Genomic DNA, 15,638 nt, shown 5'->3' on the forward strand with positions numbered 1-15,638 from the left:
GCCAGGGGACAGTGTCTCTAGTGCGACCGAAATTGGGTATCGTGATCTGAACCATGCGGGCTACTGCAAACGGTGTCTCGATATTACCCGATGGTCGACATTGCTCGGCTCGAGTTGACTTGTTTATATTCCAATACATCTTTTTCCGTAGTAGTAACCACTAGTGAACTTGTAGAATTCCTATAGTTGAAAAATCGCTTTTTATCTACTTTGCTGCAATGATTAGGCTCGATGCGTTAGATGTGCTCACGATTCTTACGATCTCATTCTGGGTATTCCAGATTTCAATGAACTCGTCGTTGAACATTTTGCAACTATGAAATCACGCCGCGCGCAATAGGCCTACTGATACAAACGTTAAAATGTGCAGGTATGAACTACCGTACTTCATATTTTCTCTCGAATAATTTGAAATGCGTAATCCTTGTTAACCATGCCTAACGTCTATACCCCATACAAACTGTGTGTGACCATCACGAAGTCACATTTTCACGTCGCAATACACTAATGTGACGTCATTTAGACGATTAAAATCGCGTACACCCCTTGCCCCACCACCCAATATTGTCACGAGCCGCCACTGCTATTTATCTTCATTACTGGTGAATCTGTTTGACCTTACGAAGTAGTTTGGCATGAAAAAACTTTTTCGACTTGAAAACCGACAAATTTCTGCATGAAAAAACTTTATTTGACCGAAATCTGAACCTATGAAAAGTAACAGTAATTAAATTACGCATTCCGGTAGAAATAATGAAAATTTGTTATCTTACAACGAAAGATACTTTAATACATTCTCGGGTAGAAAGTGTCTGTCCTTACTAAGTAGCTTGTCAAGGATGGAGGAAGAACGTTCAACAGCATAAGTTGTTGGCTGGTAACACTGAAGTTGTGCGTACGCTGCTGGTGACACACCGTGTCGCTTCATCTGAAAATGTTGTCCAAGTCACACGTTTTCATCATGCCCTACTTCATATAATAAGAACCAATACCCGCGCAGTCTTGCTTCAGTTAAGATATTGCTGTACGTTGAGAACAACACCATGTCAATCTCTTAGTTTCATTTGACCGTTTATGATTCACGCAATGAGCAGGCAATTGGCCGTCTACAACAAGATGTAAAATGTCAACTAATAAGTTCACCGACAGTGCAAAAATTTACGATACAAACGAAATGCAGGTTGCAAAAAAAAAAGAAACTTCGACTTCGTAAACAATTTTGACAAAATTTTGACTTTTTGACATGTCAAAAAACAAAATCGCCCCAGTGATCAAATTAGCAACGTATAAATATACGATAACTGCGCGCGTGGAAATCATTTTTGTAGTATTTTACATCAAGGGTCTCAAATTATTTTTACCTGTTTACTCTTTCGATTTATCTGCGTGTATGATATATCCCTTTAAATAATGTAGCTAAAAGTGTAAGTATATAATTAAAAAGACAAACACAAAAAACTACATTTTTAGGGCCCACACTTTCCAACATAATTTACACATTTAATGAAATGGATGAGGTTGACGCTTCTTCGCAGCAAATACATTCTTGTGAAAGGCACACTCGCAAATTACGTTCAATCGAAAGTCTGGCACGAAATTTGTTTTTCATCATGCACATGTTTAAAAATCCTCGCATGCAAGTCACAACGGTGGATGGAGGGGAAGAGAAGCAGATCAAATAGCCAACGCAAACTAACCATGCAATCTTACCAATTTATTCCGGTATCACTAACTAACGTGATTGACAGTTGTTTTGCCTGTAGAAAGATAAGTAATATTTTTAAATACAGCAATTAACGAAAACCAAAAACCGATCAGATTGAATGACTTGGTGAACACATGCATGACTCGATGTATCTTATAAATAACGATGGTATGTTATCGTTACAGTGACATCGTTATTTCAAAAAAATATTTGGTCTCAGCGCCAGCATATTTTGCCGAAAGCAGCACATGAACAAGCAGAAATGGGAGAGGAACCAGGATTGAATATTGATGAAGCATTAGACGCCGCCGGCGCATGGGGACGTTATCAAAAGATCATGTTGCTGCTCTCATTGCTTTCAGCCATTCCAAACTCCTACGTGACATTTAATTTCGTGTTTTCACACTATGAACCACCCCACCATTGCACCTACCCGCCAGCATACTACGAGTTCGAGTATAATAATGTAAGCATTGCGATATTTGAAGTGAACAATAGGGATGGTGTGAACCTCTGAAAGGTTCAGGGTCGTGTGAACGCAGACGTCAACCTCATGACGTCAGGCGACGTCATATTGCTAATTCCAGCCTTACATTTTAGTGAAGTGATAGCCTATATTATTGTACTTGTAGTCTTGTACAATGTACACGATACCTGACGACGACTCGGGCCACATAATGCCATAAAAGTACATATTGACGTTTTAAATTATGTGGCCCGAGTCGTCGCTAGGCATCGTGCACATTAATATACGCTATCACTTCACTGAAATGTGGGGTTGGTATTAGCATTATGACGTCACGTGACGTCACGAGGTTCACATTCGCGTTCACACAGAACCTTTCAAGATCGTTCGCGTTCACACTAACCTGAACCTTTCAGAGGTTCACACCATCCATTGTCGGCGAAGCGACAAAAGATATCGATTCTATGGAATGATTATAGCATTTGATTGCTCCAGTTGATATATTCGGCGACTTTTGAAAAGTCAGTATGTACTTCAGCATTGTGGCACACCCTAAGCAAGCAAAGGAAGTGTGTATTCCCAACCAAAGGGCCGAAAAGGGTGGTGGATGAAAACATAACCTAACTCAGAATATATCGCGATCATAAATCTTACGTGCCTACGTGTATGCAGCTATGCACTGCATAATTTGGCTTAAAATGTCGTACTCGATTTAAACCGCGATATAGGCCTAAGTATAACATTCAATACAACATCCATTGTAAAAGAATATTTAATATTTTAATATTCTTCTACAATGGATGTTGTATTGAAAGGTATATTCAAGTTCTGTACCACGAACCAGCTATTTATATAAGTCTAAGGTAGGTTCTGATTCGTATGCCACGGGTGTATAACTGTATATTCACACCCGTACATCAGCGGTGGTACACGGGTGAAAATACACTTTTTTCGCAGAGAGTGCATAATGCGGCCTGAGTCGTCCGAATAGGTATTGTGTCCATTATTATATCACTTCACTGTAATGCAGGAATAAAATTGCATTATGACGTCATATGTTCACGTTCGCGTTCACACAGAAACTTACCAAAGGTTCGCGTTCACACGAACTTGAACTGAACCTTTCAGGGTTTTGCACCATCGTTAAGTATAAGTATATGCTCTACTTCAAGGTTACAAAAGAGCTTTATTGAAATATCCAATTCAGGTTACAGAAGACCAAAACATCATATCCTCTATCATCCCATTTGAAGTGAATCAGCGACACAAAGTCGTTTCCAGTCAGTGCAAAATGTACAAAAGGAATTACAGTCGTTATCCGGTGGAGACATGGCCGCTTTACTTTATTGAAAATGGTTCCGAAGTGACTGATTGCATGTATGGTATGACGTACGACTTTTCAGAAACAAAAGAAACAGCAACGACCGAGGCGAGTAATACACATATGTTTATTCAACTGTCGCGTTTTAAGTTGTTGTTGTGCAATCTCGCGCTGTGATATAGGCCTACTATCTAGGCTAGGGGCCTATAGGCCACGATTACCTTTATCGCATCTACCCCTCCAACGGAGAACTTGCAGCGGAGACGATTATAGTTTGATTAGAGTATAGATTTGATGTTTATTCTAAGTTGTCGGTCATATTCATAAATACAGTTCAGTATTTTTACTTTGTTATTCCTCACAGTGCACCGTATTGCAAAGTAATCTAGCTTTGTTATTTGCATCAATATAATCAGGGTTGTTCAAAAATAACTTTTTTTCCCGATCTCTAGGATTCACTGGTTAAATTTTTAGGTTGCCTAAAACACGCTGCATACCAAATCTGGCTCAATTTCAAACAGAAGTCGACGAAGGGCCGCAATTGCATTTTTTTTTAAATTATTAAGCCAGTGGTTCTAAAACTGTGGTACACGAGACCCGTTCAAGCGGTGCGCGAAACGTTCGGCGGAATTGATTCAATTTGATGTACAATTCACTGTCCTTTGAAGTAGTTAAAACCACTACCCCAGTCGACAAAATGGGAAGCGATCGCCCGGCGTATTACGCGCATTCGATGTCAAAATGATGCTTCAAAAGAAACAATTTTCGCACTTCAGCCGCAGACTCATTAACCCTTTTGTCGCCGTTCATTAACCCTCTCGCCACTGCAGCTTACAACCGCTAGTAACCCTATCGCTACCTGAATCATGGTTGCTTTCTGGCAGATATATTAACCTTATGTTGAAAGACATCACAATTTCACAATGTTTTCATTGTCGTGTTAGTTATATTAAAATCCAGCACGAGCATACATTCAAAATACCGGTCAAATACAAACAGACGGTCATATGAAATGCATAAAACGACACAGTCGAGATACAGAGAGATCTTCTTTCCTGGGCCAGTTTGATGCAACTATTCCTGCTCTTGAATTAAAAGACAGACAATATCTGGTTTATCAAACAAGCCTGTGCCTTGGCGGGAAGAATAGGATCAAGGCAACGCGGAGCAAAATTAAAAAAATGTTGCAGAGCCATATCATATACCCAAAAGAGCCATATATGGCTCGCGAGCCATAGGTTCCCGACCACTGGCCTATAATGCAGGCTACAATCTGTAAAATGTCAAATGACAAGTTCCCCGACAGTGCAAAATGTACGATACAAACGAAATGCAGGTTGTAAAAAATTTTGACTTTGTTTACAATTTTGACATTTTTGACATGTCGAAAAAATTGCCCTATTTATAAGCAATAAATAGATGGGCATTACCGCGCTAGGTTTCCTGACGAGCTCCGTAATTTGTACACACTCAGATCATCAAATACCGGGTACCACTACAAAATAAAGTCACGGCTGCATGTCAATCAAAATTGCGATGTTAAATTTACGATTCTTGAATAACATTTTGTTTCCTTTTAAGCAAACTATCAAAACCAAGTCTATTGTTCTATAGGCCTATGCCTACGTAGTTGAGGTATTTTAGTGTAGAAAATTGGAACATTTTGAAACATATCATCTTGGTATCATGATAATTCGGGTAATTAAAGTTTGCACCCCCGCTGGCCTGCTCTATTAGCTACCATTTGTCCATTCGTATGTCAAAACTTGTTGTTGTGATTTGTTCAGTTTTCCATGGTGTGTGAAGACGACTGGAAAAATCCTGTCGCAACGTCCATGTATCATGCCGGAGTTGTAGGCGGTTCGTTTCTAATGATGGTGGCCGATTGGTGCGTATATGTTTTTGAAAGTGAATGCGCGCACATAGGACAATTAATACCAGGCTACCATTTACTGTCCATATTATTGGGTACAGCGATACAATGTTGGTATAGTTGATGTGAGCAGCATGATTAATGCCGTTTAAAGTCAAAGCAGAAATAAGAGGGTTGAAAGATACTCAAGCAAGCCTGGACAATTATCTCGGAGACGCATTTCCGAACACTCGTAAAGTGTTATAAGGTGCACCTTTATAACTACCGTAAATTTAAAAAATAAAATGTTGCGAGACGGAATTTATATACAATAACTGCAAACTATAAAAATGTGCGGGCTAAGTAAAGCCTGCTGCAGCACTTGGCAAGCTGGAAGTAGTCCAATGATCAGGTTTTAAGATTATAAATAGGTAATTCGAGCTAAATTATGTTTCAGACTGGGTTGACTGGATCATGCGCATAAAGGGTATGATGTATAAAAGTTATGTGGACGTGCGAGAGTTGCACTTAAGCAGGTCAAACTGCGGCAACCTGCTGCACGCAGGCCAAATGCGGCCCACGACGTGATTCTGATCGGCCCGCGACAAATTACTTGAAATTTAGAACACGAGGCATACTTCTAAATGTTCATAGGTGATCTGAAACCATAGGCTGTATAAACGGAACCGGAAATATATTTCTATCAAACGTGTTTGTTTATCCATCTGATTACGATCTGTCAGCTCTGCTTCGCATCTCAACTTCAAATATTCAACCTAACTTTGATGTACTTGAAACCCAGCAGTGGCTTGATTTCTCTCACTAAACAAGACTAAAGGACACCAACATATAAGTTTGAAATTTGAAAAAAATAAGACTAATACAACGCAGAAAATCGCCTAACTTTCGGCTCTGCTCGACAAAGTATTTGTTGCTTCTCAATTGGCCCGCCGGAAAGAATAATGGCCCACCCCTGTGCCCGAGGTGAATAAGGTCGTTAAATTTGGCGGGGCTGTGATCGAAATGGATACATTCATTTGGCGACTGCTACTTGCCACATATCTTGTATTTTCCGTTTTATATTTGGCAGGTACGGTCGGCGACCGGTGTACATTGGAGCATGCAGCGTGCAACTACTGTCCCAGGTGCTTTCCGCTGTTGCGTGGAACTATCCAGTGTATTGCCTTTCCGTCTTCCTGAGTGGATTATTTGGAATTTCAAATTACATTATCTTCTACGTTCTTGGTAATTCAGCCTGATTTCATGATTAAATAAAAAAGTGCCTGAAAAGTAAATGTTTTACAGTGTCAGAAATAACCGACCGAAAATGGCGCAATTTCATTACCATCGCATCATCGTTCGGTTTCTCCCTCGGGTATTGTTCGCTATCAGTCATTGGTTACTTTTTTCGGTCATGGCGCGTGTACATAGGCGTGCTTGCATTCATCGGAGCTCTGATTTACTCAATTTCTTGCTGGTAATGTATAGTAGCCCATAAATCAAGTACAGTGCATCTATAGTGGCATTACAAAGCAGTAATCATGAAAATTCAGGTATTTCCCTGAATCTTGTCGTTGGTTGGCCCAAAAGGGTCGTAAAGATGAAGCCATAAAATACCTTCGAATTATCGCACGTGCCAACAAGACAACAGATGCCCTGAACCACAAGCTACAGGTAAACGTTATGCATTGTACTGTAAAGTTATTTCTCCGCGGGAGTCAAATTTACAATCCACTACCTTCACGAATTTTAGTTACTGAAATCACTAGACTGTAAATCCATGGTTTCTACACTTTTTCTGAGTTTTTATGACATCACGCGACCCAAACCTCACACATTAAAATGACTGCTACGTTTTTACGGGCAAGTATAAATAGAGAAGACGCAGACAATATATTGTACGCAACGGAGAACTAAGTCCGGGGATCACGCGATTCACGAACGAGTCGGAATAGATAGGCCGAACTACGAACGTAAGACCAAGTTTTTCGTATCTATTGCGTTTCTACGCACAAAATTGCAAGTACTGTTGTTATTAAATATTAGCGGGTATAAGGTCTCTATAGACGCGCTAGGCGCGAATTATTTTTACCGTGAACGAATTTTGTCAAAAACATATCCTGACGCACACTGCTTCAATTACACTGGTCAACACATATTTTTAGGCAGACAAAGTAAGAGTGGTTTGGAGGGTTCAGAAGGGCACTGATTCCGAATGTGATCTTAGTTTTTTTTTAATTGGCCCTTCTTTTGGAGATAACCCATGGGGCTATTTTGACCAAAATCTCCCATTTTCGCTGTAATGGCTAGATAGAAAATCGGCTCAGTCGTAGTATGAAGTTTATAAATTCAATCTATTTGTTATTTTTGCACACAGAAGACTAATTTAAATCAAAATACAGCAACAGCACTATATTTAGTGGTATTAGATTTATGACAGTTATAGACTTTCACGGATATCATGTCCAAGTACATAAATAACCTCCAGTCACGTATATAAGTATTTATCTACTTACTCAAATAACGCGGCATTATTACAATCAGTTTTACGTCAACCATCTATTGTAAATTTGAAATAATCGGTTGGAATATAATATTATTAATTTATTTTATAGCACAATTGTTTTTTTGTACGATTTTCGCCTGTAAGCGATTTAGTGGAGTTTCTCGAATGGTTCCATCAATGGTTTGCCATAATATGTTCATCTCGTCTGACCTGATATCTTTCTTTTGTTGTTTTGATGTCTTGGTGGAACCTATCCCCTTGCTAATCAACAAGATGACAGAGAAATATATGAAGATAGCTGAACAGGAAGTGAACTTTTATGCTCATTAAGGTTGCACAAAAATAAGTTTTCTTCCAAATTTCACTCGCTTAGTGATAAAATTGTGAGGTTGCCTAAAAAACGATACACAACAAATTTGGGTCAATTCTGATCAGTAAAGGCCGTGCAATCTTAGATTGAAATTTCGACCATTTTTTAATTTATAGTATTTACGGTGAAAAATTTCGACACTTCGATATGACCAAATATCGTGTTCCCGGCATGCATGAAGGGAAAGTGATGCCCTTTTCAGGGGTTTATATCTTTATACTGGGCTGTGGTAGAGTTGAGCTGATGAAATTGCTAATTACTGAAAAATTAATTTGACACTGATTAGCTGAAAATGAGTCAACGAAATTGAAGTAGCCTACAGTCTCGAACGATGGTGATAAATATTAGCAAATAAAATACTTTAAGGCCGAAATCGGGCACCATGAGGAGAAAATGAACTGGTGCACAGGTAAAATACAGCAAAACATATTTCCCAGGTTAATATCGATACCCGAAAGTATCTTTTGACGTGCCGATGTAGATTTGACGACGTTTTGGCTGCTTCTTCGCAATACGTTATGATATCTGCTTTTCACGACTCACCTCCACAAGGCGAATTACGAATGCTGAGGCATTATTATCGAATTTTAGTCGATCTGCATCATCATAAGCCTTTTATATGTTCCGTAGTGAACTCGCGCCCACCAAAAATGGGATGCTTGAGTGTCATGTTACCAGTTGGTTGATAATAATGATGACATATCTTCCTCATTTCAATAATTCTTCTGAACCACTTCATGTCATCCTCGAGATTTGGTTGTGAAAAAAGACCCGATGAAAGAAAGCACTCGCAAGGAATGGGAAGAGCTAGAACGAGCCACGGCATAAAGATCAGCATTGAAAATGAACTGTGACATTGGGCACTAGGCTAGGGTTGCCATACGTCCGGAATTTCCCGGACATGTCCGGAATTTCACTGAAAAATTTGCGTCCGGGAGGAATTTCTAAAATATGCCCAAATGTCCGGAATTTTTGAAGGCTTGAAGCAGGCTCAAACGTTTTTCGTAAATCAACATAAACAATATTATTTTCAAGCAGATTTATGCTATACAAAATTGTTTTTCGCGTTGATGCAACGTATAATGATATTAGTATGGGCAACAGGCACCACCCTATCCAAAAATGAAATCAAAAGTAATATGAATAACTATCCTTTACTGAAATAAGTCCTATTGTAATCGCAATTATAAGCTAACGGTATATTCCTAGAGTTGGTTGAGGCCGATTGGATGCTTTAATCACAGACAATGGTTCCAAATCTTGGGGTCGTTCGCCTTTATCTGGAATTGCGATAATGTTGGACGTAATCAGCTTCCTAGGCCGCGAGGAGGCAAGCTGTGTTTTTTCGTAATCAGCTTGTCAAGTTTTGAACTTTGCCACGGAACATTTTCAAGTGGAAAATGAACCAGCAACCAGCTGCTGCATTTTATAGTAGCCAAAAATATGGAAGAATCAATATTATTGACAGAATTCATACATAAAATTTAACAGTCAAATGCATATAGTAAGTGCTCAACAAGTTACATTGACTACCCCATGGTGGGCCCAAGATCAGTGCTTTTCTGGGCGGAAGGGGGGGGGGGGGGGAGGGAGACAATATGTTGTTTCGGACTTGATTAAAACGCATATACAGTTGGCCCACCGACCTAGCAGTATAGCCGGGCTGTCATACACAATCCGGACAGGCAAGACACGGCCCGCCAGATGATTTCATCCGACCCGTGGAGGAATCTATTGCAGACCATAGCAAGTAGCAAACATGAGAGCTCACATTACAAATGGCCCAATTCATGACCTATGGTCCACTCCATTCCTGTATAGCGTATACAGTCGATTGGCAATGCTTTGCTAGTGTGACGCCATATTGACGGTCAATGAGTTACGCCTATTTTTAAAATTCGCTAGTGGGCGCTAAAGAGTGTCCGGAATTTGCTTCACAAAAATATGGTAACCCTACACTTGGCCGAGGTGGATGTCAGTTTAAGAGATCGCAATTGCGCGTCGTTTGGCATCCTCCTATGTGTTCATTACATCGCATGGTGTCTTATCACATCGTGTGTGTGTTGATCGGATGAAAATAAAATCTCCAAATTATTGATCAATGTCTTTCCATACAATTGTCTTCACTTAGCCTAGTAATACGACAATGCGCATTATTGCGGAGTGCGGACTGCTGTTATCCACAAGCTCATTTGCTCTGATTACGCGAAATTCACACTGGTACGACATAAGATATCGCCTCTAGTCTGGGAACTATATTTTACTGTATTTTACCTGCTTGACAATTCATTTTCAGTACTGAAACTATTCATATGCGATGTATATCACTATCGTTTTCACGGGGCTCTTTCAATGTAGTTCCAGCTTATCAGTGTCATATTCATTTTTCATATATTAACGATTTCATCATCGAAACTCGATCACAGGCCTTTATCAAGACGTAAACGCGTGTAAAAAGCATCGGTTTCCCTTCAGGCATTCCTGGAACTAGATATTTAGTCATATCGAAGTGTCGAAATTTTTCACCGTATTCAAAAAATGGTCGAACTTTCAATTTAAAATTGCACGGCCTTTACCGGTCGGAATTGACCCTAATTTGGTGTGTAGCGTTTTTCAGGCAACCTGACAATTATATCACCAATCGAGTAAAAATTGGAAAAAAATAATAATTTTGAACAACCCCAATGTTCATGTTTGTTTCAAGTTTTTCATATTCAGATACGAATTTTCGGACCAACTGTTCATGGTTGAGTGCTTTGTGATCATCTAAAAAGTTTTATTTACTAAATATTAGGAGAAATTCCATGCAGTGAACTCCTTCCTAATATGAAATTGGAATCTTTCATCGGTATTCGAATCTGAAATCTATCAAAGATACCAGATTTAAGCTTCTCTTTTGATAGGGTTAATAGGTATACCCACTTCGTTGACTCAGCGGAAAATTATCTATTTGAAAGTCAAAAGAAATGAGACGCATATGAGTACTGTAGTTAGGCTTTTCAAGAACAAATTTTATAGCTTTATACTTCTCTTTAATCTTGGTAGAATGCCCAATTGCAGGAGAATATGTATTTCCGTTGTGCAAAAGAACAATTTTTAGACATGACAAACAAATATCTCGCATCAAGTCATGCTAATATTGATAGAATGACTTAGGATGGTATGAGGGTCCTTCATAGTCAATTATCTATTTATGCGCAGTATAAAATTAGAAAAAACTACAATTTTCTTCCTATACCAAGTGAAATATTCAAGGGTAAATACAGTAACTTCGGGATTTTTTAGGGGTATAAATATATTTTGAACAAGAGCCAATCTGGAAAAACTAGTGTGATACTTGTAAGCAGCAACCTCAAAAACCCCGGAAACTTCTCTCAGATATTCTGGAATTTTTTTTTTCATTTTGTTGACCAGTGTTATTATTTTTAGTCCTCTCTCAGACCACGTGATCAGGTATGCAGGTGAAGCTTATGTATAGGTTATGTTGTGTCTTCAAAACTTTGGGCACGTAGTAATGCATACTAGTTGATCCATGTTCATGCGTAACTACTTTTCTGGGAATGTCGCTAATTGGCTGTAGTACTCAACACAGGTCACTTAAACGCATACAAACTACTCAAAGTAGATGGCGATTGATTCATATTAAACGATCGCTCTGGTGCGGTCTCAACCCAAATTTGGATCCTTCGCGAACAATGTTTGGGTCTCAACCCACACCTTAAGAACCCATGCGGTAAATAAATGAACCTTATCATTCTAGGAAAGCGGACATTGTGTCATCTCGAAAAATAACATGACTTCTGCCGGCATGATGGAAAGCATGCGGGTACTATTCCGATCCGGGATAACGTCACGATTTCTCACGTGTGTGTTTGGATGGTTAGTGTGAATATTTTAACTTTTTCAGACAAATGTAAATATCCCGTGGCATAATATTATATAGTTGGTCAAACCATAAACAATTTCCTAAGTATGTTTTTGCTGCATGTTTCCTGTAGGCCAAACATCTTGGTTTATTATAGATAAAGATGGCATGCGTCATTTTCCGGGTGTCAGTTCGTAAGTTCCACAGATGCCAATGGGTTGCGGGTTTGACTCGTACCGAAATAATCAATTCCAGCACCTGTGTTTGTCGATATTTAGTGCCTTTATTACCTGCCGCACCCCAACCCGCCAATCGGACAGGACCGATATTACTTCGTAAATCACTATAAAACAGCTAAGGGCATTCTCGCGAAAATCTATTCAACTTGAGTTATTTTCTTTCTCTACTGCAGGGGTTCTCAACCCGCGGCCCGCGGGCCGCATGCGGCCCGCAGACGATTATTTTCCGGCCCGCGACATCTTCCATTATGAACGCAATTAGCTACTGGCACAGTATTGTTATGGAAGACCGATGTGTCATATTTGTCGAAGAACAGTTGTTGTAATGGAGTGTAGAAGCTTAAAATGATACCACGATAGTTTCTTCTGGAGTTATACATATCGCCTGATCTTAGGTAAAACGTTGCTAGCTAGGTGTCAAGCCCAGCAATCCACATTTCGAGGCATTGTTAAAATTGCCGACCACGTTACCGACGCATTGTTCAAAATTCTTAGAATATCGCTAAACCCAAGAATCTGCCAGAGAAGGTGTGAAAGCAATAAAACGTCAACGTACTGTGCGAATATTCGCTGTTTCTGCAACTTAGCAGCAAGGCCAACACAACATCACCTGACAAATTTCGAAGCTACAGTTTTCTGATTCAACCGTCACCAGAAGAGTAACAGCGCAGTCTCAGTCGATGTTTTATCGCGTGTTCTGCAACACGTTGCCACGTATACTACTTCAACGTCTAGCGTTGGACGAATTCACCGACTTCACACACATTGCATAGCTAATTATCCAGGTGCGTTTCATCAGATTGGACATGGACATATTTCCAGAGGAAATGCTGACGAGACAAACGTGCGAAGGGGACCAGTGAAAAACATCCGCTTGACAAAGCTGACTTCTGTAACTATTGGTGTAGGGCTCCAGTCATGGAAAAACATGAGATGAGTTGATTGGTTTGCTCAGAAATGACCCCGCACACCAGACTTCTTCTCGTATCACTGAGAGCTCAAAGTGATAATGGCCTCTGTAACGAATAACGTAATTCGAACGTAATTTTATACTTGCTCGCTCACGAATTGAAACAGAGAGTTTGATTCTATGTTGGAAAGGTTTGAAGGTGCATATACCGACTTGCAACGAATGCTATGCACGCGCCATGAAGGGATTTACTGGCGCGGCTGAAAGATAGATATTGTCACAAAAAAACAGCAACTGCAAACTTACGAACGCTGTCCATTATCGCTTTAGAATGCATTAAAATGAACTAAATTTCCGTATAAGACTGGTAAATAGGCTACAGTAGCCTAAATTTAATAGTAGCCCACAAATACATTGCGATAATGTTATGCGGCCCGCGGCGTCTTTTGTTGTTACAATGCGGCCCGTTATACGAGGGAAGTTGAGAACCCCTGCTCTACTGCATCGAGTTATCTTGATATGGGTGTCAATCCCTAGAAAATACGCATCAGTTACATATATATAAGTTGGTAGGGACTGTGTGAACCTCTGAAGGGTTCAGGTTCGTGTGAACTCGAACCATTTTGAAAGGTTCTGTGTGAACGCGAACGTGAACCTTATGACGTCACGTGATCTCATATTGCTAATTCAACCCTGCATTTCAGTAAAGTGATAGCGATGCCTAACGACGACTCAGGTCACATAATGCCACAATGCTGATGTAAATATTGACGTTTTAAACGTCACCAAATGTATCAACTCGGGTCATCAAATGATATAATGATCCCATAAAACCAATATCTTGCAAGGGAATATGAGCTTACGGCTAACTGTCTAGGCCAGAGGGACAATCTATTCGGCGTCTGAGTATTGCTACATTGATATTGAGTGGAGTGTAAGACGGATTTCTATACTTGCTTCCGATATCACCCAATTAACAAGTTATACAGTAGTAGCCAACACCTCAATTGCACGGATTTGGTTTTCATGATACAATAAACATAATATGGAATCAAGATGGAATCCGTGCGACTGCTACATTTTTTACGTCAGACAACGATATCAATTTCATTGATTGGTTGAATAAGTAGCCTATCATTCGGTGACTACCTACATGTAGTGTATTTCGCTCTTGATGTTGTGTGATTGCGGGTCAAGCTCATCGCAGAGAGTCATTAAATATTCACAAACGGAAAGCTGGATATTTCGAGCAAACTTTGTAACAAAGTAAGTGAAATTTTTGATATTCTCAAGGTTTAGTGTTGATTGTTTACATCCTGCCATCCATAGAGTGGCCTGAAGTGGAAATGCAATATATTTCAACCAAAGATGTTATAATGAAGTAATAATTGTAATATATGAAAAAGGTTCACAGTGCAGAACCTACCAAGTTTCGTTTGTGAACCTGAACCTCTAACTTTCTGAGGTTCAGACACAGAACACGAACGTGAACCTCACGTTCACATCATCTCTATAAGTTGGTAATTTCATATTGGTCATTATCGGTTGTGACCGTTGGGATGCTTCGGTCCAGGGATGTGCAAACTGCTGATGCGGTACTATTCGATGCCATGCAGTCATTACGGCGACGGACATTTCTACGTCAAGTCATATCAATAAGCTTCAGCCAATATGCGACCTTGCGAAATACGTAGATAAAAAGTCCAGCGGTGATGTAGCCTTATCCGAAAATGAACGCCCCATATCCGACGCCGAATAGTCATGGAATGCGAATTTGATACTGTAGGCGTCTCCGGAAAGGAGCGTTACATTCAGTTTAATTTGCTAGCTATCACATAGTACCTTTGCGTTGAACTTGCAATTCGATATTGCAACATTGCGGTCCGCGGGGCCTATCGGAAAAGTAATCGCTCACTCAGTTTGTGTTATTGACTCATGATTTATAGAGACAGTGACTGGACGATGATTCTGAATGTAAAAGAGCTGGGATATCTAACGTTGCATTACAAACTGATGTGACCAACGAAAACGTATTGAATTCACGTGGATGCCGTGAAAACTTTCTATGTAGGCCCGCAAAAGTATCTGCGAAATCAGTGCCAAATACTCTGGAATTGGGAGCGAGCTCCACGATGCCCCAAAGCTACTCATCAGAGGTGGTTAAGGTGTCAATAAAGCTACTCAAGTAGAAGTAGAAGTAGCGACGTAAAAATCTACTCAAGTACGAGTAGAAGTACTTATTTTAGAGGCAACCTAAAAGTACTTGAAGTAGAAGTAGATTTGACGGACTTTAAATCTACTCAAGACTTGCTGTGCTCGATCACGATAACCAAGATCCGAACCCGTTTGTGACATCTTGGCAAGTCAGAGCCGTCAGTCTTGAAGGTCCGACGAATTCGCGCAC

The 15,638-nt window shown here is 39.9% G+C and overlaps 1 protein-coding gene across 1 annotated transcript in view; it reads left to right on the top strand.

Annotated features, from left to right (window-relative positions):
* Positions 1-15,638, top strand: part of LOC145447243 (solute carrier family 22 member 4-like) — a 37,573-nt gene that overhangs the window by 2,737 nt on the left and 19,198 nt on the right. The window contains exons 2-8 of the mRNA XM_080325661.1: positions 1,891-2,171; positions 3,379-3,600; positions 5,280-5,380; positions 6,435-6,589; positions 6,650-6,821; positions 6,898-7,018; positions 11,981-12,099. Coding sequence (XP_080181787.1) covers positions 1,968-2,171; positions 3,379-3,600; positions 5,280-5,380; positions 6,435-6,589; positions 6,650-6,821; positions 6,898-7,018; positions 11,981-12,099 — 1,094 coding nt within the window. The 5' untranslated portion in view covers positions 1,891-1,967. The remainder of the gene's footprint in view (positions 1-1,890; positions 2,172-3,378; positions 3,601-5,279; positions 5,381-6,434; positions 6,590-6,649; positions 6,822-6,897; positions 7,019-11,980; positions 12,100-15,638) is intronic.

Source organism: Botryllus schlosseri, chromosome 9 (assembly GCF_051294905.1).
Source record: "Botryllus schlosseri isolate E-star chromosome 9, Bs_hap1, whole genome shotgun sequence".
Lineage (NCBI taxonomy): Eukaryota > Metazoa > Chordata > Ascidiacea > Stolidobranchia > Styelidae > Botryllus > Botryllus schlosseri.